General features: G+C 42.9%; 1 protein-coding gene across 1 annotated transcript in view; it reads left to right on the forward strand.

The window, feature by feature from the left end:
* Positions 1-10,980: 10,980 nt before the first annotated feature.
* The window catches only part of LOC115459091 (fermitin family homolog 2-like), a gene marked incomplete at its 5' end in the record, with an annotated part of 121,901 nt that continues 105,085 nt past the window's right edge, over positions 10,981-27,796 (forward strand). The window contains 8 exon segments of the mRNA XM_030188957.1: positions 10,981-11,013; positions 12,522-12,546; positions 12,548-12,593; positions 12,595-12,767; positions 12,830-12,852; positions 12,855-12,905; positions 12,908-12,930; positions 16,703-16,810. Of these exon segments, the coding sequence (XP_030044817.1) occupies positions 10,981-11,013; positions 12,522-12,546; positions 12,548-12,593; positions 12,595-12,767; positions 12,830-12,852; positions 12,855-12,905; positions 12,908-12,930; positions 16,703-16,810 (482 nt within the window).

The following is a 27,796-nucleotide window of genomic DNA, read 5'->3' on the forward strand; positions in this document are numbered from 1 at the left end:
TGGGCAAGGAAGTTGAAACCAATTCTTTTGCAATTAAAATTCTCAACAAATACAAATAAATTTAATTAAGAGAATATCTATCTTCAAAATAGGATTGAAGTACTAGAGAACTACCAACGTTCAAATGCCCTCAGACTGATCAATTTTCCTAAGCAAGTTGCTATTTCCCCATTGATAACCTTTAAGCAATATTTAATAGAAGCTTTAAAAATTCCAGAAAAAACACATCCGCCTATATCAAAGATTTTCTACATAGAACCGTTTCGCAAGAAAGATTCTCTACAAAGTGAGGAAGTTAAAGCTCAATCGTTGGACTTGAATTTGACTCAGATTATTGAAGGAGACAATGAGGGTTTAACAACTGCAACGCTTAAAGTGATTTTCATACTCCAACCGGATAGGGACTGGATACTTAAACAATTTTTCTGAATAAGAGACCTGATTTCCTAAACTGTAAAGTTAGAATGTATCCGGATGTCTCAAGAAACACTCAAAAGAAAGACAGGAATTCTGAAACTGAGACCAAAGGCAATACAACTTGGAGCCTTATTCTGGCTGAACTTCCCCTGCAAGTGTGTGATAAAATTTAATTCAATTAAGTGTGTATTTTTTGAGGCTAATCAATTAAACTCTTTTCTGGAGACAAAGCTGAAAGACTTACATCCTCCATTACCAGGAACATTAATAACTTCAACTCCATAAATATTGTTTATTGCTTGGTATCCTTATATCAGCCTCCATTTGTTAGCTTTTGAAGTTGTCTTCAAAATTGAAATATTTTCCTGAAAATTGTGATTCTCCCCAATATTGTGGACTATAGACGAGAATTGATCTTCTTGTTGTTATAATTTTTTCCTTTTTCTTCTTTCTTTGATGTATCTTTAAGAAATTTACCAAGATACTAAATCGTCTTTATCTGTAATCAAGATATTATGCTTGAATATATTTTGAAATGAATAAATAAAATTAAAAAATTAAAAAAGAAAAGAAAAACAAGCTGTTTTCCCACAGGTATTAACCCAGCCCTGAGTCCCACAGTCCAAATCCTTCCCTCCCCGAGTCCATCAAGTCCACTAATCTTGGGCAAAGTTCCGTTACTTTACCCAGCAAAAAGGTTCCTGAAGTTCTTTCACCCAAAAGTTCCTCAAGGTTCTGCTGCGCGCTTCACACTCACCCTAGGAAACGCTCACCTCAGAGCAACCTGAGGAAAGGGGATCCCCTCCCATTCATACCAGCCACTAACTCCTGGTATCCTCCCCAAGGGTCATGCTTGAGCCCATGGCCAGGTGAAAGCTACTCCCCCAGGGAACCCGCTCAGATACTTCTCTGGGCTTTTCTCTCAAGAATTAACCAGTTCATCAAGGTTGCTAACAGGCCCTGAGATTGCCCCTTTTCTACCTGGGCTAACGCAGAAATATCCATGGGCTCTACCTGCATTCCTTCACCAACCTGTTTGGCTTCGGTAATCACCTCCTCAGGCATCCACTCCATAGGTGTCTCTCACCTCTCCCCAGCTGCTACCAATCTTTATCATGAGCCTCAAAAGCCTCCTCCTCCTCCCCCCTGGGAACCTGGGAGTTGTAGTCTGGTTCACCTTCTCTAAGGGAGTCTAGTGGCCTCTTCTGAGAGTCAGGGGCATTGCAGCGCTGATTAGCCTTCCTAGAGGATTTCAAGTGATCCTTCCCGAGGCTGCTGGGATTGGTAGCCCTCCACTGTTCCCACCCGCGCCTGCCTCTCCAGTGCCCCGGTCCGGAGTTCCGGCTCCTAGATCTGCCTAACCCCTCACAAGTGTCACAATGTCTATGCAGCTATTTTAAAACGGAAACTGTTCTGACTCTAGAAGCTGCAAACTGGAATGTTAGTGTGTTCCAGAATTAACAGCAAGTCTTTGAGATGTCTTTGGTTTGCTGCAAAGAAATGCAGATGTTATCAAAACTAAGGCATGCCAGCAAGTCCTTGAATAACCTGAAAAATATTTCTGGTTCTGTTGGTATATAAAATATTTATGGAATACTTAGCACATAAAATTAGCATGAGAAAAACATTAGTGTTGGTTGAAGTGCATAGTTAGTCATGTGCTTTTTATCAGTTTTATCCCCCCCCCCCCCTTATATAGCTTCTATAGCTGTAGAATTACATACACTGAAATAGTGAGATGCTCTCTCAATGCATATAGAATTATCTGATTTTAGTTGGCACGCAGTTGTATTCCCATCTGCCTTTAGGCATGTGGCTAGCCAGCTGCCTTGCCTCCCCCTCTTACAAGATAGTGCAGCTCTGCAGCTGATATAAAACTGACTTGCAGAGCAGCTACCTATTGTGCCTTTGTAAATACCACCTATGATTTATATATAGAAGTTTTCCAGTTCTTTTGAGTAAATCTTTTATTCAAAGTTTAGTTTTTTTCTTGTTTAGATTCTCAAATGTGATAGCTTCCTACTTTCTCCTCTCACGCCCCCCCCCCCCCCCCCCCCCACCGAGGCTGGTATAGGTCACACTGTATTCATTAGTTCTCAAATATGTGACTAAATTATCCAGAAACAAAACAAGCATTAGGTTTTAATGAATTTTGTTAGAACAATTTAATACAACAGTCCCAACCCCATCCTTTTATGTGAAAAAAAAAATACATTACAGAAGTTCAAACATCTAACTTTTCAGATTGATTTATGGACGCATGACACACACAATCAGCCATTCTCAACATTTTGAATTTGCTACTTCACACTTTTCCCAGGGACAGTCACATATTGTCCTCGGAGGTCTCCAGACAGATTTGTTTTTCAGGTTCTCCACATTGTATAGGCACAAACCTAGTTCTAAGACCGGATACAAGCAGCATTGATGTGAACACTTTTTTGCATGTGCAGAAGCACTCAGAGGATGGAAGACACTGGTCTTGGTCTGGAGTTGAGATCACTGGGTGGAGAATGGTAGATGATTAAGCATAATGTAGATTGGTGGTTCTCAGCTAGTGTGTCCCCAAAGGTGGGAGGTGTGTCCCTTGAAATAATCATAACTGGTCCCTGTTTCTGCTTCTTGACTACGCTGCTGCCGTCTGTCCTACATAGAAATGCTGCAGGTTTGATGCCCATATGTTCTGTTTGCTACATAGTTTCTGAATATTTGCAGGGTTTTGTGTTACTTCACAGTATTTGGCAATAGAAGAATTTTGTGTTGCTGTTACTGAAGTGACACCGGAATTTGAAGATATATTTAAAATATGTTTTTGTATGATAAGCTGTATAGACTCGAGAATGGGTCGTTGGTCACCATTTTAAATTCTGGCAGGATTGAGGCTGGAAATTCATTGAGACATTCTGACTCTGGAAGGGAGAGGAATTTTTGTAGGCCATATTCTAAAACGGGAGGGGGGAGGGGGAATTTTGTCATCGGCCATGGTCCTTTCTGTGCTAAATTTTTTCGGATGAGTAGGCTCCATTAAAGTTATTAGGACATCCTGTTATCTCTATGCCTCTTTGATTCTTCTTGGTCACCAACCTAAGAGAACACTTGGGAGCAAGTACAGTGGGGGAAATAAGTATTTGATCCCTTGCTGATTTTGTAAGTTTGCCCACTGACAAAGACATGAGCAGCCCATAATTGAAGGGTAGGTTATTGGTAACAGTGAGAGATAGCACATCACAAATTAAATCCGGAAAATCACCATTGTGGAAAGTATATGAATTTATTTGCATTCTGCAGAGGAAATAAGTATTTAATCCCTCTGGCAAACAAGACCTAATACTTGGTGGCAAAACCCTTGTTGGCAAGCACAGCGGTCAGACGTCTTCTGTAGTGTGATGTGAGGTTTGCACACATGTCAGGAGGAATTTGGTCCCTCCTCTTTGCAGATCATCTCTAAATCATTAGAGTTCTGGGCTGTCGCTTGGCAACTCGCAGCTTCAGCTCCCTCCATAAGTTTTCAATGGGATTAATCTGGTGACTGGCTAGGCCACTCCATGACCCTAATGTGCTTCTTCCTGAGCCACTCCTTTGTTGCCTTGGCTGTATGTTTTGGGTCATTGTCGTGCTGGAAGACCCAGCCACGACCCATTTTTAAGGCCCTGGCGGAGGGAAGGAGGTTGTCACTCAGAATTGTACGGTACATGGCCCCATCCATTCTCCCATTGATGCGGTGAAGTAGTCCTGTGCCCTTAGCAGAGAAACACCCCCAAAACATAACATTTCCACCTCCATGCTTGACAGTGGGGACGGTGTTCTTTGGGTCATAGGCAGCATTCTCTTCCTCCAAACACGGCGAGTTGAGTTCATGCCAAAGAGCTCAATTTTTGTCTCATCTGACCACAGCACCTTCTCCCAATCACTCTCGGCATCATCCAGGTGTTCACTGGCAAACTCAGACGGCCGTCACATGTGCCTTCCGAGCAGGGGGACCTTGCGGGCACTGCAGGATTGCAATCCGTTATGTCGTAATGTGTTACCAATGGTTTTCGTGGTGACAGTGTCCCAGCTGCCTTGAGATCATTGACAAGTTCCCCCCTTGTAGTTGTAGGCTGATTTCTAACCTTCCTCAGATCAAGGATACCCCACGAGGTGAGATTTTGCGTGGAGCCCCAGATCTTTGTCGATTGACAGTCATTTTGTACTTCTTCCATTTTCTTACTATGGCACCAACAGTTGTCTCCTTCTCGCCCAGCGTCTTACTGATGGTTTGTAGCCCATTCCAGCCTTGTGCAGGTGTATGATCTTGTCCCGACACCTTAGACAGCTCCTTGCTCTTGGCCATTTTGTAGAGGTTAGAGTCTGACTGATTCACTGAGTCTGTGGACAGGTGTCTTTCATACAGGTGACCATTGCCGACAGCTGTCTGTCATGCAGGTAACGAGTTGATTTGGAGCATCTACCTGGTCTGTAGGGCCAGATCTCTTCTGGTTTGGGGGATCAAATACTTATTTCCCTCTGCAGAATGCAAATAAATTCATATACTTTCCACAATGTGATTTTCCGGATTTAATTTGTGATGTGCTATCTCTCACTGTTACCAATAACCTACCCTTCAATTATGGGCTGCTCATGTCTTTGTCAGTGGGCAAACTTACAAAATCAGCAAGGGATCAAATACTTATTTCCCCCACTGTATGTATTTACACCAGCTTTGGTGAAGGTGTAAGTGTGTGTAGGGAGAGTGTGTGTGTATATATTTGCATGAGAGGGTGGCTCCAGGAGTATTTTAGGTGAACATAGGGGCCTTTTGGGATCTCTCATGTAGGTGCCCTGTTAGGAATATCTCCCCAACCCCCATGTGCACATTTTTAGGGGGCAATTCATAAAAGACTTTTCATGTGTAAATGCCTTTTTATGCATATACAGTGGGGAAATAAGTATTTGATCCCTTGCTGATTTTGTAAGTTTGCCCACTGACAAAGACATGAGCAGCCCATAATTGAAGGGTAGGTTATTGGTAACAGTGAGAGATAGCACATCACAAATTAAATCCGGAAAATCACATTGTGGAAAGTATATGAATTTATTTGCATTCTGCAGAGGGAAATAAGTATTTGATCCCCCACCAACCAGTAAAGATCTGGCCCCTACAGACCAGGTAGATGCTCCAAATCAACTCGTTACCTGCATGACAGACAGCTGTCGGCAATGGTCACCTGTATGAAAGACACCTGTCCACAGACTCAGTGAATCAGTCAGACTCTAACCTCTACAAAATGGCCAAGAGCAAGGAGCTGTCTAAGGATGTCAGGGACAAGATCATACACCTGCACAAGGCTGGAATGGGCTACAAAACCATCAGTAAGCACCTGGGCGAGAAGGAGACAACTGTTGGTGCCATAGTAAGAAAATGGAAGAAGTACAAAATGACTGTCAATCGACAAAGATCTGGGGCTCCACGCAAAATCTCACCTCGTGGGGTATCCTTGATCATGAGGAAGGTTAGAAATCAGCCTACAACTACAAGGGGGGAACTTGTCAATGATCTCAAGGCAGCTGGGACCACTGTCACCACGAAAACCATTGGTAACACATTACGACATAACGGATTGCAATCCTGCAGTGCCCGCAAGGTCCCCTGCTCCGGAAGGCACATGTGACGGCCCGTCTGAAGTTTGCCAGTGAACACCTGGATGATGCCGAGAGTGATTGGGAAAGGTGCTGTGGTCAGATGAGACAAAATTGAGCTCTTTGGCATGAACTCAACTCGCCGTGTTTGGAGGAAGAGAAATGCTGCCTATGACCCAAAGAACACCGTCCCCACTGTCAAGCATGGAGGTGGAAATGTTATGTTTTGGGGGTGTTTCTCTGCTAAGGGCACAGGACTACTTCACCGCATCAATGGGAGAATGGATGGGGCCATGTACCGTACAATTCTGAGTGACAACCTCCTTCCCTCCGCCAGGGCCTTAAAAATGGGTCGTGGCTGGGTCTTCCAGCACGACAATGACCCAAAACATACAGCCAAGGCAACAAAGGAGTGGCTCAGGAAGAAGCACATTAGGGTCATGGAGTGGCCTAGCCAGTCACCAGACCTTAATCCCATTGAAAACTTATGGAGGGAGCTGAAGCTGCGAGTTGCCAAGCGACAGCCCAGAACTCTTAATGATTTAGAGATGATCTGCAAAGAGGAGTGGACCAAAATTCCTCCTGACATGTGTGCAAACCTCATCATCAACTACAGAAGACGTCTGACCGCTGTGCTTGCCAACAAGGGTTTTGCCACCAAGTATTAGGTCTTGTTTGCCAGAGGGATTAAATACTTATTTCCCTCTGCAGAATGCAAATAAATTCATATACTTTCCACAATGTGATTTTCCGGATTTAATTTGTGATGTGCTATCTCTCACTGTTACCAATAACCTACCCTTCAATTATGGGCTGCTCATGTCTTTGTCAGTGGGCAAACTTACAAAATCAGCAAGGGATCAAATACTTATTTCCCCCACTGTATTTATTATATTATTATTATTGTTGTTTGGATTTTGCTCACACCTTTTTCAGTAGTAGCTCAAGGTGAGTTACATTCAGGCACTCTGGATATTTCTCTGTCCCAGGTGGGCTCACAATCTAAGTTTGTACCTGAGGCAATGGAGGGTTAAGTGACTTATATAAAAGTGCTTTTATAAAATAGCCCTAAGCATTATGAACACAAAAGTATGTATGATGTCATGGAGGCATTTGTGCAAGGGTGTGTTTCGGGCAGAGGATGGGCTATTTATTATTTTAATTTCATATATACTGCCTGCATCCTGAAAGCTATTGAAGTGGTGTACAATCGGGTAAGGTGAGTATTTATGCACACTGTTTGTAAAATGTGTATATTTTATGTCCACTCCTCGGTAGGCATAAATGTCCACAGTTTCATACTAGGTACTATTTCTGCTGCTTTTCCCATAGTATTTTATAAGACACAAGAGGCCTTGTTTACTAAGCTGTGCTAGAGGTGTTTTTAGCGCTTGCTAACTATGTAGGCATCCACAATGTTCCTTTTTGATACCTACACAGCATGTGCTAATTTTTTTGCATGTGCTAAAATTCTAGCGCACCTTTAGTAAACGAGGCCCAAAGGCTCCTCTGTGCCTTTATAAAACAGGTTGGTAAATAAGTGTGGAGCCATGGGGAGACCTGGACTCCCCACTTTGGTTTCAGGCTCCCAACCCACCCCACCCACCCCAAACAATTGACATGGTATGCTGCGATTCCCACCACAGAAAAGGTCCTCCACTGGCATTTGGTGGCACTTTCCATGAGCTGCTGCCCTCCCTCCCCTGAGCATGCATTGGGTTTTACGCATGTGCGAAAACTGAGCGTGTGGGGGAGGGGGTGGTGCAGGCAGTGGTCTGTGGAAAGAGCCACCAGTGGAGGAGCTTTTCTGCTGGCAGGGATTGGGTATTCCCACCAGTTCAAGCACTTGGGCGTCATGGGGAAGGGGCACATAGGATTGGGACATAGCGGGGTGTGGCAAAGTTTTGTGCCCCCCCCCCCCCCCAATTTAAGGTTCAGCTGTACAATTGGAGATAAGTGCCCAGAACACGGCAGCAAGACTAATTTTCGGAAAATCTAAATTTGAATCTGCTAAGCCCCTTCGGGAAAAATTGCACTGGCTTCCTGTCAGGGAACGAGTTGCCTTCAAGACCTGCACCTTGATTCACAAAATTATCTATGGCATTGTTCCAGATTATATGCTAGATTTAGTTGATTTACCACCCAGGAACAAATCTAATACCACCCGATCTTATTTGAACCTACGCTATCTGGACTGTTTTGGCCTCAAATACAAATCCACATATGCCTCCAACTTCCCTTTCCTGGGTACTCGACTGTGGAATGCTTTACCTAAACTAGTTAAATCAACCCAAAATTATCTGAAGTTTAGAAAATTATTAAAGTCCGTACTATTCAAAAAGGTTTACCCTCCAAATTCAACATAATCAGCTTCATCTCTTTGGTTTCAAATAATCCAGAAACACTTGAATCTACTTTCTTTGCCATTCTACTGTTGTATATTATACCAAACTTTAATTTACTGTTTGTACTGTTTAATATGCCATTAATATTGTATTCCTGATTTAGCTTATGTAAGCCACATTGAACCTACATCCAGTGGGAAAATGTGGGATATAAATGCTTTTAAATAAATAATTTTAACCTTCACACACAGTAATACTATAAACAGGTCGCCTAATCACAGCTCTGCTGTGTTAGTGCTGATTGTATCCTCCAAACAAGCCCTCATGGTAAGAGAGGCAAAAAAAAAATCCATACATACAAATCTTATTGGCGTGGCAGAACAAGTGGTGCTAAAGTGTGGTGGGTTGACAGAGCAATGTCTGTGCTGCAGCTGTGAAGGTCTGTGAAGGTCAGCAGACACTGGGCTTCTGTCAGATCATTATCCGCCCATCCTTTGGTACAGATAAATATAGGAAAGCAATTTCCTGGACTGGCAGAGTCTTGTGTTGATACAAACAATAGTGCAAACTAATACTGAAAGTAACAGAATGAACTTTCGGTCAATTTTATATGGTGTGAGATCTGTTTTTGAGTGTTTTCACATCATCTGTGTTACTCATGCTTGGGAGCATTTTACAAGTTTGCCTATAGATAGTGCAAAGCTTTAAAGGCAGCTTTCACCAGGCCACCCTGGCCACAGGTACTTTTGTAGCTTTGTACCCTTTTTGAACAATTTTTTTCAAAGCAATTACTTGCATGTTGTATAAATTATGGGCAGGTAAACAAGTACCTGTGTGCTTTATCCCGGTTTGTGCAGCTGGGGTTTTAAGAAACAAACTACTTGCACAATTAAATTCAATTATGAGTGTATTTTTTGTTTTCTTCTTGAAACCTGAACACCTACTCAAACAGCAGTTAAATATAGCCAGCTTGTGAGACTGTCTTATTTACCCATTCCTTTTTTCAGCCCTGGGATTTAGGTGCCTTGACATCACCTCTTGAAACTTGTCCTCTTTAATGTTAGGAAGGTGCCTAACACTTTTTTCCTCCCCTTCCCTAGGGCTAAGCAAGCATGCATTGCCACATGTTCCACACTAGTTCATGTTTAATAAATAAGCACGCATTTCTTGGCTACACTTCTAGTTAGTTGTGAGCTTTAATTTTTTAAATTTATTTGTTACATTTGTATCCCACATTTTCCCACCTATTTGCAGGCTCAGTGTGGCTTACGTAGTTCCGTAACGGCGTTAGCCAGTTCCGGTATGAACAAATACAAGGTGATATTGTGGTAGACTAAGGTTCATGTATGGTGAATACATTAGGGGAACTTAGAGAGGAAGAGTTAGGATATGTCCATTACGGTCTTTGGTTACGTTGTGTCGCAGGTAACCAGGTATTTTTTTTATGTTGGGTCGTTGGGGTAGGCCTTTCTGAACAGGTTTGTTTTTAGTGCTTTTTGGAAATTTAGGTGGTAGAGCCTAGTTTTTACTGCTTTTGGCAGTGCATTCCATAGTTGTGCGCTTTATGTAGGAGAAGCTGGATGCATAAGTATACCCAAGCGTATACCCTTTGATGCTTGGGTAGTAGAGGTTTAGGTATGATCGTGCTGATTTTGTAGTGTTTCTGGTTGGCAGGTCTATGAGGTCTGTCATGTATCCTGGGGCTTCGCTGTACATAATTGTATGAACCATCGTGCAAATGTTGAAAGCAATCCGTTCTTTGATTGGGAGCCAGTGCAGTTTTTCTCGGAGGGGTTTGGCGCTGTCAAAACGCGTTTTTCCAAATATAATACCAGTGTTTGGCTTTCTGGAAAAAAAAATTAGATGTGGAAAATACAGAATTGTTGAGCTGATGTGTAGGTACCTTTCTGTTATGGAGGCCATGTCCTGTTTTCCTAAGGTTCATATGCCTACCGTGGAAGGTTGTCCATTAGCTCAAATTTGCTTTAATGGACAGGCTGATTCAGTCCTAAATTATTTTATGCTTTCAAACATAGCCCTATTTTTCCTAAAGAAAAGCAGATTACATCTCCATGGATACAACATGATAGAACAAGAACCACATCAGCCTTTTAGTCAAATGAACCCTGTGCTGACATCTCTACTCCAAGTCATAAGTTGATCACAAGTTTGAACTGAATTGTTTTTCGGTTTTTTTTATAAGTGCTTTTTATTTGTATTTTTTTTCATTTGTATCGGGGGAAGGGTGGTTAAGACAACTTTGCCCTTAGAGTGAAAATGCCATGCACAGGTGTTGGCTCTTTGGAAGGGTTTCAGCACCTAATAATAATCCTTTTGTGCAGCAGTGCTATGTAGCAGTTATTATGAAAAACATGTGTTATCACAGCCTCAACCCACTTTGTTGTAAATGCATGCTTTGTATGCTGCTGGGTAAGCATGTATTTGAGAAACACATTTATTGAAATGTAATATCCTGCTCAGTTTTGGAGTCACTTTTATATGTTTAGTAGATTCTGTCCACCTGGTGTCTTCCTCCTTCCTTTGCTCTGAATTTTGCCTTTCTCATTGCCTTCTCACTTCTTCCCTTTCTTCTCTGTAGGCACTGATGTTCTTACATCGGCCACAGTGCGAGGTGAGTCCTTAGATTAGGGCTTTAAATGGCCTCTGGTGCCGGTGATTTTCCTCTGCTTTCTAACTTTCTTATGCTTGTATTATACTAACCTGTGACTTTTGAAAATTCTTGGCAGTTGACTGACCAGAAGGGGGATAACTCCTACAGGCTAAGCGATTTAGTTTAATATTGCAATGTGCAAGCTGTGTGGAAAATTCTTTGAAAAGTTACCTCTGTGAATGTCTTGCTAAGTTTACCCTGGCTTATATTTCTGCACAAGGTAGTTAAAGTAGATTTCTCGGATATAAAGAGATTGCTAATTTTGTTTATTAGTCTTTGCACACAATGTATAGGCCCACCCAAAACTGCAGCACCCTTGTATCAGCCCCCCTGCTCATGCTCATTTTCACGCATGCGCAACAACTCAGTATGTACCTGGGGGGGGGGGGGTTTAGAGAGGAGGCGGCGACATGGCAAGAGAGGAGGCGGCAGCATGGCAGTGGCCCATGGACGGTGGCATCAACTGCAGATTGAAGGGGAGTGTTCTGACTGCAAGGGGAGGACCTCTTCAGCTGGCAAGGCTTGGGAATATCTGCCAGCTCATGTATTTATTTATAAATCATTATAAAAGCAATTATATTAACACACAGAATATTGTAATATAATATCAGTGGGCCTACCAGAATGACAATTAAAAAGAATTAAAGTTTTTTTAAATATAGCAGCAAAACAGATATTAGGAGGTAAAAAATTACGACAGAACATGCTACTCCATATCTGATTAGTCTTCACTGGCTTCCAGTGAAGGCTGGACTTGAGTTTAAATTAACTCTCAGTTTAAAATATTACTTGGGTCCTCTGTCCTGAATATTTTATTAATTTTATCTGTTAATCTGTTGAGAGGTTCTCAGGTTGCTTTCTGTCCTGAGACTTGAGATTGATTCCAAGTATAAAATATTGTCACCTACAGTCAAGAAGTCATACCCTCATAGACCTGAGATCCTATAAGCCTGGAATGCTTTACCAGTAGAGTTAAGGAATCTTCCGTGTTTAGACAAGCTTTAAAACTTATCTTCTGTAAATACCTGCTTTAAATCTGTATTGATGTCAGAAATGTTATGTATGTTCTGCCTACATGAAATGGTAATGATGGTTAAAATCTGTATTGTAAACTGCCTTAAACTTTGGGTAAGTGGCCTATAAATGACCATGTTAAGTTAAATACACACTTTTTTTTTTTTTTAATAATTTTAGTTGTGTCACTGGGGGGGGGGGGGGGGGGGGGGGGGGGGGGGGGGGGGGGGGGGGGGGGCAGGGAAAATATTGTGCCCACCCACTTTGGGCTTAAGCCAACCAAAATTGTATGTCTGACTACACCACTGGTTCTGTCAGTACATGTTAAGGACGAATGATGCTACACTGTCCTGCTTATAACTAGTTGCAGTGTGGAGTGTGTGAAGCCTTACAAATGGAGTGGAAACTTACCCCCCCCCCCTCCCCCCCCATTGTTTTTCTTCTTTTGCTGTTAGGAAGCATATATTCAAGTCCTGGGCTTACAGCAAACCATGACACCAACCTATGACTCTCGGGATGGAAGTCCTGTTGTCGCCAACTTCAGCTTGGTTCGGAGATAGCGCTTTATCAGAAGGGAATCCTGGTATACTTGCTGTGAGTCAAGCAATTACTTCTCCGGAAATCCTAGCAAAAATGTACAAGCCCCAAACACTTCTTGATAAAGCCAAGATCAACCAGGGTAAACAATTTTCTTTTATTGGGTTCAGGTGCAAAAAAAATACACGTCCTGCACTTGTTTCATCCTTCGTTGGTGTTTTTATAGATGGCTGGATTCCTCAAGATCCCTCAGGAACAAGAAGTGAAAGAAAATGATGCTCTTCTGCTTCGATTCAAGTACTACAGTTTTTTGACTTGAACCCTAAGGTTACTGAAATTATTTAGGTATATTTAAATGCACTGCATTTTTAATCACTTTCATGATGACATCTAGGTTCACTTATAGCTAACCTACAGCTACAGTGTTTTGCAGGGTATATTTTTCCAACTGGCTTGGGAACACCTGATATCATGGTCTAAGATTAGCCAGCCATCTTGGGCACATTTTGGCTGCTGCAGTTTGCAGCTGACAGTAATCCTAAATCTCAAAAGCTAAACTTTAGCTGCCATGAATGTGGACTGTTTCTTGACAAATCCTAGTTAGCCAGCCCAACTTAGCCTCATAACTATTTAAAATATTTTTTGTGTTAAGTCCTGCTGCTGCTGGAGCACTTCCAAGGCCACCCACATTTTAGAATAACTAAACTGAGTTGCTCAGAATGGAAGGGGGAGGAGTTTTTCCTGCATTAAGCACATGTTAGCACTTAATGTGTTTTAGTGAAAGGGCCCCATAGTATTGTCTGTTGAGAATAAAGCTTAGTTGGGTTCTTTGACAGAGAGACCCCACCACCACTGGATGTGATGATGTACCAGAGTTCTTCACTATGCTTAGTACCAATTAATACAGCAAAAGCATTGGGCCAGTAATCTCTACTAATTGTTTACAGCAGTGGTTCCCATCCTGGTCCTGGAGGTACCCGAGCCAGTCAGATTTTCAGGATATCCAAAATTAATATGCATGAGAGATTTGCTTGCAGTGAAGGTAGTGCATGCAAATCTCTCTCATGCATATTCATTGTGGATATCCTGAAAACCTGACTGGCTGGGGTACCTCCAGGACCAAGTTTGGGAACCACTGGTTTACAGTCTATCCAAGGATTAACTATTTTATTCCAACATATTCGTGTAACTTAAAATTGGATAAATACAAAATAGGTTCTGGAGCCTTTGAAACCAGTATGGGCAAGTTTACCCATTAAGAGGTTCTTGCCTATATACCCAAAGGTACAATAGTCCTCACAAGTAGAAATCTTATTTGGTCAGCAGAGATCTTAATAAGGCTAGCGCAACAAGGAATAATACCAATTTCACTGTTGCAAATCTAAAACATATTGCTTGGGCAGTCTGGTAGAGGCTTCAGTGTTTTCATAGCAAAGTAGTTGTAAGTATTGGTCATGTTAGTTTCAGTTAAATACTGGCATAATCTGATTTGGGCACCAGTAATACCTTAGAAGAAACACACAAACTTTATCCTGTTGAATAATTTAGTTTACTGCTGACTATGTAAACATAGTCAGTGTGGCACACAGCTCATTTTATGCATGTTTTGTTTCCTAGTGATTGTGTGAGGATGTACAGGGGGGGGGGGAGGTCTGTTACAGATTGAGAATTTGTACTCTTTTGAAAAGGCATACAGCCCCTTCTGAAGATGTCTGGGAGTCTTATGCTTGCTGTATATCTTTTGCAGTAGTTTCTAGTGATGGTGATAATGAGACAAGAGTGCTGGATCAGCCATGGCCTCTGCAGAATTTCATGTGTTAAAGCAACAATACTGCGTGTAATAAAATGTCAGATTGCCTGAGTTTCAATATTGTGCTTACCTCTTATGTGTGTGTGTTTTAATGTACTTCCCTCTAGGAGAAAAAATTGTACCATGTATTTGTGGTCATGCTCCTGCTTAAGCTCTGCACTTGAGATTACCTATTAACTGTTTATACTGGAGTTCATATATTGTATTTTATCAAAGTTCTGCTAACACCAGAGCAGTCATCTGTTCAGGCCTACTGTAGAAACCTATGAATAAAATGAGAGAATGTATTTAGAGGCACTTTAACAAAGTCAAGTGGGGTCAAATAAGAGATCACTAATGTTTAGCAGCAGAAAACATTTGACTTTTTCTTTGCAGTTCAGATCTGTGTGTTCTTCCTGGTGGTACTACAATACATTGGAGAGCATGCCAGAGAAGGCAGTGCTCATAAATTAGGGTGAAAAAACCCATAGAAAAAATAGTAAACATACTTACAGACAGGGAACAATTAAGACATAGGCAAACTAGGCTTATGCTAAGGCCCAAATTTATAGGAGGGGCTCTCAAGTGTTAATTCAGTGGTTCCCGGTAGATTTTTGCTTTGGCAAATCAGCTGTTGGCAGAAAAGAATGGGGAGGGGGGAGACCAGAATCATCACTGCCTACAGAGGTCTGTATTTTCCTCACCCCTTGTGCGATGTCCAGGGCTTTTTTTGAGGGGGTACTTGGGGGTACTGAGTACCGGCACCTTTTCCATTGTGTGCTGAAATTGGCCCATGGTCTCCAAGTTTTAATGAAAGAGCTCAGGCTCTACACACCAATTCTGCCTTGTCATAGATTCTGTGACTGGTTGCAGGGGTCCTGGCTATTGTGGGGTGAGTCCCTCAGTGGTCACCTCATCCCTGAAGGGTGGCCTGACATTTGAGTACCGGCACCTTTTTTGTTAGAAGAACCACACTGGCGATGTCTCTAGTCAGCAGGAGAAGTCGGTGATCGGTGATTCTTCTAACCTGCACCTCTGCTAGTCTTCCTCTGGCATCAGAACCACACAGGATCTTATTTGTGGGAGTTTTAAAGTGTTATAGTGGAGGGAGGGGGTCAATTGCACTTATTTACCTAGTACCAATGAAAGGATTAGTCCTGCCCGGTGTACTTTTCTATGCTTTTAGCCCTCAGCATTGGTTCAGCCTAGCTTATCACTGTTGTCTTTAGTGCTTGAAATCTGAGGGGGGGGGGGGGGGGGGTTAACCATGTTTGTTGAAAGGGCAGGCATGGAAGTGAATAAAATCAGACCATTTAGTATGATTAGTCTGTAAACTGATGCGTGAGGATAACAGCAGATTGTCTTGTCGTTTTGACACAGTCATGTGTTAATCACTGGATGTTGCAGGTCATCAGTTGGCAGATTTGTGTCCTCTGCAAACCAAAAGGGAATTAAATTGGGCGATGCACAGTGGAGAGAATTACTGCCTGTGAAATGTTATAAATTGAACCAAATTGTATGAAAGCGTGATTATAAATATATAGCTGTGGGGAGGAGTGATGTAGAGGTTCATGTAAGATGATATTAGGTACAAAGGGGAGGGAAGGAGGAGCTGTATCTTGTCATTTAATATAATTGCTTAATATCTGCAAATGTGTTTTGAAAGGTTAATAAAAGTGATCAGCATTGAAAGAAATATGTAGCCTGTTCTGAGGTTGATAGCCACAGAAGTGACAGATTCCCCAGATGACAATGAATTTGTATATTGTATTCAGTACTGTTAGGTAAATAAATACCTGCATGGGCTTAAGGTCGTGGAAAATGACCCTGAAACATTGTATGTTGTACATAAACTGAAGCATTTTTATGATTGGTATGCGGAGAAATTAAATACAAGGTGAATGAAAAATTCTCCAAGAAGGAATAGGATCAGTTCTTCTGATCTGAGTCGGAAGCACATTGAATATATTGCCATTAGACTGCCAGTACGGCTTTCCATAATAAACAAGTTTTAAGTGTTTGGCTGAGACTGGCATGACAGTACTGGCAGTATAGAATTTGAACACCATTAAAAGCCACACTTTAGTTTATTATCCCATCAAAAATTCAGTATGACAGTGTGGGATGATGTACTGGATGTTGCTGTTTAGAAATTAATATGTGAATGAGGGATTGATTGGGGCATGGCCAAAGAAACCTTGATTTTCTCCCATGTATAGTTTGAGACCGTTGTCAACAGAGATGCATACATTTATATTAAAGACAAATTATTGATATGAGAACTTTTTTTTTTTTTTTTAAACAATGTAGTATGATGCAATTAGGATCAATCAACTTTTTGAACAAGCCAAATGGGCAATTCTTCTAGAGGAAATTGAATGCACTGAGGAAGAAATGATGATGTTTGCTGCCTTACAGGTAAGTGAGACACACACAAAAAAAGAAACCTGTATTTTATTGTGAAACCCTAGCACCGATAGAAGTATTTCATAGAATCTCCTTGCCTTGAATCAATTTAAAATTGTGTTTGTATTTAACTGCTACTAAAATATTTTCCTCTGCTTCATTTAGTTGGAAACAGCAACAGTGAACCCCCCCCCCCCCCCCAAAAAAAAAAAAAAACCCTTTGGGCTTGGCTGGTATTGCAGCAGTCAGATGGTGCAAGGGTGGTAGGGCACCCTAGGAAAACCTTCAGCTTTATACCCTATTCCACTCAGTTAATTTGACGTCTAGTTGTAGCTCCCCTCCCCCTGAGATTATGATAGTTAAAGTGAATAATCATGATTATTGCACAAACATTCTATGAAAATATAGGTTAACATGAGTTCTGATGGCTCTTTGAATTTGTGTAGCTGTCAGAACCTATTTTATTTTGGACTGCAACTGCTTTTTGCTGCCTCCAAGAAACTGCTGCTGTAGGCAACCAGCCTAGTCTTTTCCTAATGAATGGGCTGACCCTGATCAAAGTGTACTCTTTCTGTATTCACAGCAAGACCTTAATTTGTAGACAGGAAAGTGGGAGGACGTGGGTGGGCTCGGAGAAGAGGGGGAACTATGTTACAGAGTATGAGGGTTTTTTGTTTTTGTTCGTTTTTAACTTAAATGAGCTTTGCAATAACCACAATGATCCATTAGAGCCATCACACACCACTGCCTCTGCAGCAGCCGCTGATTACGTACAACCAAGCAGACTATTCCTGTTACCCGCCCCCACATGGTGAAATTTTCACTCTTGGAGAAATTCTGCACAGTTCAGAATTTGCTCTTGCTGCATGAAATCCTGCAGAGAGCTCAAGGAGGCGCAATAACTGATCCTGAACTCGCACATTCAGTCCTCCTTCCTCCCACCCTGGCTTGTTTCATACATTACTTCTCAGCCCTCTCCCTCTCCATTGTTCAACACAAGCTGAGGAGCAGGAGATTGGCTGCATGTCAGGCTACGTCCTGATACAAACATGACGGCAGATAAGGGCCAAATCAGTGGCGTAGTTAGGTGGGGCGCAGGGGGGGAGCGGTTGATCCCCCAAACGGATTTTTAGAAGAGATGGCACTTAAGCGCCAAATGCCTGCAGTGCCAATAACTTTCTCTGCCTCCCCTCCCCCCCCCCCCCCCCCCGGCGAGTCTTGTACCTACTACTCTCTCTTCCACCCGTTCTCTCCCATCCGCATGGTCGCTCGTTTTTAAAGCCCCGAGGTGTTCTCCCTCCGACACCGGTGATTCACATAGCCAGCCTTCTGCCAGCGTCGGGTCCTCTCCCTCAGACGCGTCCCACCTCTGCGGAAGAGGAGGCGGGACGCGCCTGAGGAGAGGCTCCAACGCTGGCAGAAGGCTGGCTATGTGAATCGCCGGTGTTGGAGGGAGAACGTCTCGGGGCTTTAAAAACGAGCGACCACGCGGATGGGAGAGAGCGGGCAGAAGAGACAGGAGTAGGAGCAACACTCAAACAGGAGGGCAATGAAAATCACCACGGACGAAACATGTAAGACTCTGGGGGGCGGGTGGGGGGAGAGAGAGACAGGAAGGGTAATGATGGAAGCGGAGATGGGATGATGCTGGATGGGGAGGAAGATTTAGAGATGCTGGATGGGGAATGAGAGAAGGTGATGGTACATGGGAAGAGAGAGATGGGGGATGAAAGGGAGACGATGCTGGGTGCGGGGTTAGAAGAGAGACAGACAAGGTGATGCTGTATGGGGGAGGGGAGAGGAGGTGATTTTTGGATAGGGAGGAAGAGGGTAAGATGCTGGATAGGGGAAGAGAGAGAGAGACAGGGAGATGGTGGATGGGATGAGAGATAGGGTGAAGCTGAATTGGGTGGAAGAGAGCAATGATGGGGAAGAAAGAGAGACCACAATGCTGGATGGGGTAGAAGAGAAAAAAGACACTAATGCTGAATGGGGGAGGAGAGAGAGATATGGGGCAATTCTGAATAACAGGAAGAGAAAGAAAGATGGGGCAAATGCTGGATATGGGGAAGTGAGAGAAAGAAACAGATGGGGTGATGCTGGTTGGCAGGCAGGGGGAGAAAGAGATAGAGTGGTGATGCTGCATTTAGGTGGGGAAGAGAAAGAGATACTAAGAGGAGATGCTGCATAGTGGAGGGGGAGAAGGGGAGAGAAAGAAACAGAGAGGAGATGTTATATGACAGGGGGAAAGAATTAATGAAAGACTGGGGACTAAGCGAAAGGGGAATGGATGGGCTTGAGTGAGGGAAACATGAAAAAATGTAGGTAGATTCAATGAAAAAAGGGAGCTTAGACTGGATAGTAAGAATGAATAAAATCTAAATGTATAGAAATGCAGAAAAATAGAAGAAAGCTGAAAGATGAGTGTCAGAGATGAATGTAGTGGAGGAAGTGTAGAAGACAGGAGAGAGAGAAATGGAGAGGAAACCGTGGCAAGAGAGTTAGACTGAAGAAAGCAGACACCAGAGAAACTAAATGGCCGGACAAGACAAAAAAAGTAGAAGAAGAATTTTATTTGTAATTCTGATTAAATTAGTGTGATAGCAACGTTAGGGCTTCTTTTACAAAGCTGTGCAAGTGATTCCTGCGTGGCAATTGAGAAGAAGTCCATTGGAATTGAATGGGCTTCCTCTCATTTGCTACGCTGGGAATCACTAGTGCGGTTTAGTAAAAGAGGCCCTTAGTCAACTCCAAAAGTTAATAAAAATTAAAAAAAAAAATTTTAAATAGAAAATTAGGTGATACTTTTTATTGGACCAACTTAATATATTTTTTGACCAGCTTTCGGAGGCCAAAACCACCTTCCTCAGGTCAGGACATTATACCACCCTGGCCTGAGGAAAGAAGTTTTGGTCTTTGAAAGCTAATCAAAAAATGTATTAAGTTAGTGCAATGAAAATATATCACCTTATGTTCTATTTTTTGCTTTGTGTTTGTTAATTTCTAATGTAGTGATCGGAATATATGAAATTTGCAGCTGCTATCTTTGTTTTGCACACATAACCATTTCTTTTTTCTGGTGTTGCTATGTTATGCAATGTCTGACTTCTTGGCGGTTCAGATTAATTTTGTCTGTATATTTATATTTTTAGGTTATGGTTACTTGTTCTGTGTGTGTGAAGCAGGCTAGGTATTCTGTTAAGCACTGAATGTCTGTGTAGGATCAATCTGTATTAATCTGGCATGTTAATTTTTTTCAAGAGGTATACTGTATTGATGTAGTGCCCACTACAATATTTATGTTGCTGCTTTTTCCTAGGTAGACCCTAGCCCCTTGTTGTGAGATTCCTAGATGTTAGTGCTATTTATGGTATGGTAGAGTTTCTCACAGTTCCTGAATGACTTTTGCAGATTTTTATATTACTTCACAATATGCCTGGTCCTGGATGTTGGGTTTGTATTTAGCTCATACCTTTCATAGTAGTAGCTGAAGGTGAGATGCATTCATGTACAACAGGTATTTTCCTGTCCCTAGAGGTTTACAGTCTGTTTGTACAGGAGGCAATGCAGAGTTAAATAACTTGCCCAAGCTCTCAAGGAGCAGCAGTGGGATGTGATCCCTGGCTTCCCTGGTTCTCAGTCCACTTCTCTAAACCATTAGATAACAGTTAATACAGATAATACTTTTTCCAAACCAGTTTGGTAACTGTACAGTAAACTAAAGACCAGCAGATCTAAATCCTGTTGACCATTTGGCAACTTACTAAAAAATTTGATATGGTTACTGGCAACCATAAAATAGCCTAACATTTCTGTTACAGTTCTGCTGAATTCCACTGTTCACGTAGCCAACAGGAAGATGCTGGACTGGGAGCTAGGACTGACTAGGACTCCAGTGTTAAAGTACCTACATATATTTCCAGACTACTGCAAATACTGTTATATTTAATAATTTGCATTATTGTGGTACATTATCTGGATGTTTTCGGCACATAATTCTCTGGAGTGTATTCAGTGTGCATAATACCATCAATAATAGAGATACTAGGGGGAAATAGCTGGTGCATGTGCACCAGAGACGCAACGAAAGGGGTCCTTCACTGCTGTGTTCAAAAGTATCCCTACTATCCCTTTACTGCTTATGCTTACATGGGTATTGCCCCCACCCTAAGGATTTTAACTAGCCCCACCCCAACCGCACCCTAGCCTCCCCAAACAGCTGAGTCACTGACTGCATATGCCTATTAGGATTTTAACCCTCCCCTCTCTCCCAGCCCTTCAGCCTTGCACTGGCACCTAGTTTAGAAAAGTCTGCTCCCCCTGATGTCAAAACCTGGCTATGCCTCTGGGCCAAATGGCCCATCCAGTCTTCCCTTTCACAGTAACCACTAACTCCACCTTTTCCTAAGGGATCCCACGTGTCTGTCCCATGCTTTCTTAAATTCCGACAGTTCTTCATCTCCACAACCTCCACCGGGAGGCTATTCCATGCATCCACCACCCTTTTCTGTGAAAGAGTATTTTCTTAGATTCTTCCTAAGTCTGTTTCCTCTTAACTTCATCTTTTGCCCTCTCATTCCAGAGTTTTTCTTCATTTGAAAAAGTCGCACCTCCTGTACATTAACCTCCACTGAGGTATTTAATCTTCTCTATCATATCTCCTCTCTCCCGCCTCTTCCAGCATATACATGTTGAGGTTCATGAGCCTATTGCTGTGTTTTTCTGACCAAGACAATTTACCAGTTTTGTAGCCGCCCTCTGGACCAACTCCATCCTATTTATATCTTTCCATAGAGTACTGTGTGCAATTCTGGAGACTGCACCTAAGTGGGGCCTCACCAGAGACTTATACAAGGGCACTATTGCCTCTTTTTTTTTTTTTTCCTGCTGGTCATCCTTTTCCTTATGCACCCAAGCATCGTTCTGACTTTGACCGTCGCCTTTTCTACCTGTTTGGCCACCTTAAGATCATCAGATACAATCACCCCCAAGTCCCGCTCTTCCTTTGTACATGGGAGTACTTCACCCCCTATATTGTATTGTGCCCTTGGATTCTTGTAACCCAAGTGCATTACCCTGCATTTCTTAGCATTAAATCTTAGTTGCAAATTTTTTCGGACCATTCTTCAAGCTTCGCTAGATCCTTCTTCATGCCATCCACTCCCTCTGGGGTGTCCACCTTATTAGACAGTTTGGCATCATCCACAAAGAGACCAACCTTACCAGACAGTCTTTCCGCAACATCACTCACAAAGATGTTTAAAAAAAAAAAAAAGCCGTCCCTAAGACCGATCTCTGCAATACACCACTGATAACATCCCTTTCCTCAGTGCAAGCTCCATTTACCACTACCTCTGTCTCCTCCCATTTAACTAGTTTTTAACCCAATTAGTCACTTCAGGTCCCAGACCAAGGGCATTCAGTTTATTAATCAGTCGCCTGTGTGGAACTGTCAAAGGCTTTGCTAAAATCCAAGTACACCACATCTAGCGCCCCTCCCACATCCATTTATCACCCAGTCAAAGAAACCAATCATATTCGTGTGACACGACATGCCTCTAGTGAAACCATGCTGCCTCTGGTCCTGCAGGCCATTCGATTTGAGAAACCTCACAATCCTCCGTTTAGTAGCGTTTCCATTAGTTTACTCACCACCAAGATCAGACTGACGGTCTGTAATTCCCAACCTCCTCCTTATTTCCACTTTTGTACAAAGGGACAACATCTGCCATCCTCCAGCCTTCCGGCACCACTCAGATTCTAAGGAAGCATTGAAGAGGTCTGATAGCGGAGCCGCCAGAACATCCGAGTTCCTTGAGCACCCTCGGATGTATCCCATCAGGCCCCATCGCTTTGTCTACTTTTAGTTTAGCTAGCTCCTCACGAACACAGTCTTCTGAGAATCCGTCCCGGTCTACCATACACCCACCCACATTAGCATTTCTTTTCCGTGTTCCTACTCCAGGCTTTTCTTCCATGAACAGAACTACGTGTTAAGCAGTTCAGCTTTATACTTATCAGCTTCTACATATTCCTCCCCCTCAGCTTTGAGCCTCACAATGCTGTCACTTCTCAGCTTTGAGCCTCACAATGCTGTCACTTGTATATCTGAAAAATGTTTTTTTCCCCCACAATTTTACCTTTTCAGCTATCTTTGTTTTTTTCCATTTGCCTCTTTGATTTCCTGACAGCTTTTCATGCGTCTCTTAGCTTTTCCAGATATCCTGCCTGTCTTCCTCTTTGAGTCCTTCTGTAATATATGAAGGCTAATCTTCTTTCCCTTCCCTTTTCAGTTACTACATTGGAGAACCAGAGCAGTCTTCTTTTCCTCTTAGTTTTATGTAGTTTATTAACATAAAGGTTTGTCGCCTTTAAATTGGCTCATTTTAGTTTCGCCCACTGCTATTCTACATCAGCTGTTCCCATCTAACTAATTCATTTAGCTCCAGAATGCGAGCTTCCCTTGTTCAGCCTTTACCTTCAACCGGAAGGATCAGTGAGAACACCGCCTGCACACTTAGGTGCTTTACCCTCTGACCCAGAGCCATGAAGTCATGTTTGATCTGTTCGGTAGATGCCTAGCAGTATTGTTTGTGCCAACATGGATGAGCAGCATAGGATAGTGGCCAGTAGGCTTGATAAGTCTAGGCAATCTTTCCACTACATCTCAAATCTTGGCATCAAGCACACAGCACATCTCCCTAGACAACATGTCTGGTCTACAGATGGGTGCCTTAGTACCCCTCATAGAATCACCAACAACCACTACCTTTCATTTTTTGTTGGTCACCAATACAGCGGCTTTGGGATTATTGATCATCGTCTCTTCTTGTTCTTGAGATGTTTTGAGCTCTTCTGCCTCCAGGGCTGCAAACTGACTCTTCAGTCCAACCAAAGATGGAGTTGGGGACTTGATTTTGCAGGATCTGGTAACTTTTCTCTAGCTGTCCTGTTTCTGCATATATGATATTCTCTTCCTTTGCTGGAGATCCCCATTGTTTCAACATGCATCTCCAGGATGAATTTCTGGTTGTCACATATGCTTCTTTGTTTTGCCACCTGCTCTCTTAGTTCTTGTACTTTTTTCCTGAGGGATTCAATATGCATAAAATTATGACATGAAACCAGAATCTTCCCTTGGACCCACGCATTCAGTCTGGACAGAGGCAATAGCTGCAATGAGAGCCGCAGCTTTAGGTGCATAGTGTTACTTTGCCATATTTCAAGTGTCGGTAGCTAATAGGGAAATGAAAGGCTGCGAAATCCCAACTCTATTTTTTTTCTCTTGCCCTGTACAGGAAGCAGATTGATTTATTGTGAGATATCTAGGAACTGTGGTTACCATTCTGGCTTCTCACTGCTGAATGCAAACCACAGGGCTCTACAGTAACCTGCACGGTTCAAATTCAGCAGTGAGAAACAGTGCAGCAAAGGAACAGGACATGGCCCAATGTGCGGCTGGTCTCCTCCTCTTCCTCCTCTGCTTTTGTGTTGAGTACAGGGGAGGGAGGGTGCTCAGAGGAAATAAAACAGGATAGGCTGGGTGGTGCAGGATGAGGAGATGAAATGGGCAAGCTGAGAAGAGGGTGCCCACAGGTGGAGTGTGTGCGCTGAAGGTATTGGGGAGGGGGGAGGGCAAGCTAGGGGTGCCATTGGTGAAGTATGGGTATACCATGAGGGGAAGAGGTAGGTGGGTATATGTACTGAAGAGGATAGAGAGAGAAAGGGCAGGGAAAATGTATTGGGGGATCCACAAAGAGCTGTGGGAGGAGAGATGGGGTGGATTTGAAAGAGCTATGATACTGTGAGTGCTGAGGAAGTTGCACAAATTATGTTGGGGTGCAAAGATTAACAACTTTATTGGGGTGTATGGGGAGTTGTGAGAGATCTAAGGGGATTTGTGAAGGGCATTCTAAGACAGCTATAGGGAGTGTGTGTGCAGGGGGCGAGAATGTTCAGAAATGGAACTATTTTGTGTGCACTGGGGGAGGGGAGGTGTGAAAGAGCTCTAGACTCTGGGGAGTGGAGCTTGACAGATGTATGATCTATGTACTGGGAGAGATGGAGCGATTTTGAGGGGGGGGGGGTCTTGCAGGGGATGAGGGGAGAAAGAAAGCTAAAACCTGCCAGGGAACAAGGTGAGGAGGAATATCAGGCCCTAGGGAGAGGAATGAGGAGACTGCGTGGGGGGGGGGGGGGGGGGGGGGGGGGGGGGGAGGAGAGGCTTAGTTGATGTCAATACTGGAGTACTACTGATTTATGCTGGGAAAATTCTAAACAAAAATCTTATAAATAATGCAGAATTTAGCAAATCTTTTTTTTTTTTAATTGTGCATAGAATTTTTAATATTTTTGCACAAAATTCACCCAGGAGTAAGCCCTTATACTCTGTGGTCCTAACCTCTGCTCCTGCCTCCCATCATTGCCCATAACGAGGGTAGGAGGGAAGGAATCCTCGCAGAGCCCCAAGGGAGAGACTGCTGCCTCATACCAGGAAGAAAAGCCTAAAGTGTATCCTTTACATCACACCCTCTGCCCTACAGACTTTAACCAACCCAGCCCCACTGCAGAACCTGTTGCATTAAACATTTGACTTCAGTGGCCCTGCTCCATCACCCCACCTCCCTTTCTGAATCCCTTCTCTCCCCTTAACCAATGTCAGAGTGGATGTGGCTGTCAGACCAGACACCATGTTAAGGCCAGCTGTGGGGGACTGGCTACCCCAGCCTCATAATTGTTAGAATATAGTTGTTGATATATATTGTTCTAGCAGACAACTAATTGATCATGCTTGAAAGCATGTTCCTTAAATTCAAGGTGAACACTGCAGTCAAATTGCTGACCAGAATGGCAGTTTCCCTCAGGAGCAAGGTATTAATAGTAGAATCCAATATTGATATGGATTATTTAATTGACCTGCAAGGGGCTGAACTTGTGCGCTAAGAAGTAACTTTATTTATTTTTTTATAATTGTATCAGCACGGTTCATGATTGCTGTAATTTATATATTGCTAAGAGTAACTGTATGGAGAATTTTCTGCATTAGCCTTAAGTGGCATATGGTTTAAAATTGCAAATAGTTTTCCATATTGTTAATGAGTAGGTTTCAATTGAAAGAATACAGCTGTTTTTTATTTTTAAGAGGGAGGATGAGTGGTTAGAGGAGGAGTTTTTGTGTGTGTGTATCAGTTGTGTTGTAGATTAGTTGCAGAATCTGGACATTCTTTCCATACCAGTATGCCAAAGGAGGATACTTTTTCTCAATGGAGAAAGTGCTTTTTCAACTGCAAGGCAACATATGGAGTAAGGTCAGGGGGTTGATTATCTTACATGAGAACATTGTAAAATGGCAAGACAAGCTGCTTTCAGTTTTGCTGTTCTGTATTTCCTCTGCCAGATGAGCAAATGGCTATTTCTAGTTAAATGGAAAGACTATTGCTGTTTATTTTTTTAATAACCAAAAACCTATATTTAGATGGCTTAATATTTCAGTTGGAATAAGTTATCTATCCGACAAGCAGGATGAATCCACCAAGAAGTGGGCAGCACTATTGGAGGGTACTAAGAGTAGCTTTGAGCTTTGAAATATCTAGAAAACCTTTGATCATGTGTGTCCCTTCCAGTGCATTATGCCCTGTCACTCCAGTTTTTTTTCTCTTCTGCTCTACTGAGCTGAATTTCTTTTCTTTAAGTGCTATGCATGGTAGGCTAATATGCCGCTGCCTCCTCCTCCTCTTCCCCCCCCCCCCCCCCCCCCCCCCCCCGCCCTCCAATCTTCCGGTAATTTTAAAGATTGCGTATTACTAACAATAGTTTTGTAAGTTCACTTTCCAGTTCTATCAGTATTCTGGGATGAATACCATCTGGTCCACTCTTCAGTTTGCCAAATTGTGCCATTACACCTTCCAGGTTTATAGGATTCCCAGTCTCATAATGTCCTCTTGCAATTTTTCACAACCCTTTTCTGATTTAACAACTTTGAGGTGTATTTTCAAAGCACTTAGGGGTACTTTTACCAAGCTGCAGGAAAAAGGGCCCTGCACTAACGGCGAGGGCCGTTTTTCCTGCGCTCCATGGCCCTTTATACCGCAGCAGGTAAAGAGACTCCAAGCCACACATGGCCATGTGGTAAGAGAACTCATATAAGGATGGTGCTTAGCCCCGCCCAGTACATCCCAGAATGTACAGGGCTTGGGCCCCAGCATTTTGGAAGCAGTGGTTCCTGAGGGAGGTGGTGTTGGTCCTGCCCTCCTGCCTCGACCTTTTTAAGAAGGTACGGGGAGGGGAGCAGGGGTCACTAGGCCACCAGGGTCATTCCTGATTGATGTTGGGGGGGGGGGTCACTTGGGCCATTCTTGCTTGGGAGGGGGCAGGAGGGGAGAGGTAGGGAGCACACTGGTTTGTGTTTCCTTCCTCTTCCAACAGTTCCAGAGCAGCTGTAAAATTAGCTTATTAGAGCTAGGCGCTCTGGAACTGTGCATTGCCTGGAATGCTCATTAGAATACCAATGAGCTCATTGTAATACTTTTGAATGGAGGTTCTTGGTGGCTGCTAATTGCACAAGTTAGAGCCACGGAAAACCCCTTTGTACATTACTTGCTAAATAATGTTTGCTTTAGACTGGTTAGAGCCAGTCTAAAATAAATGTTCCCAGCACGGTAAGCTTTGTGCATCAGAGCCTCAGACTTTAACTCCCTGGGGGGAAACACCTACTGTTGGAAAAAGGCATGAGCTAATACAAAATCCATGCCCCCTTAAGTCAGTGCCTATCAATCTCTTTGTGGCCATGACACCATGATTGTGGTCAAATAAAATTGTGTGATTCCCCCGGAGGTTCAGAATGATGCACTTATGAAGAGCTCACCTAGTTCACGACACCAAACACTAGTTTTGTGACTCCATTCGCGGTTCTGACCCACAGTTTGGGAAGTTGTTTTAAGTGATTAGCGGAGGGGCCACAACTGTGTTTGTATTTTGGAAAAATCCAGGCCACTTGAG

This window comes from Microcaecilia unicolor, unplaced genomic scaffold (assembly GCF_901765095.1).
Source record: "Microcaecilia unicolor unplaced genomic scaffold, aMicUni1.1, whole genome shotgun sequence".
Classification (NCBI taxonomy): domain Eukaryota; kingdom Metazoa; phylum Chordata; class Amphibia; order Gymnophiona; family Siphonopidae; genus Microcaecilia; species Microcaecilia unicolor.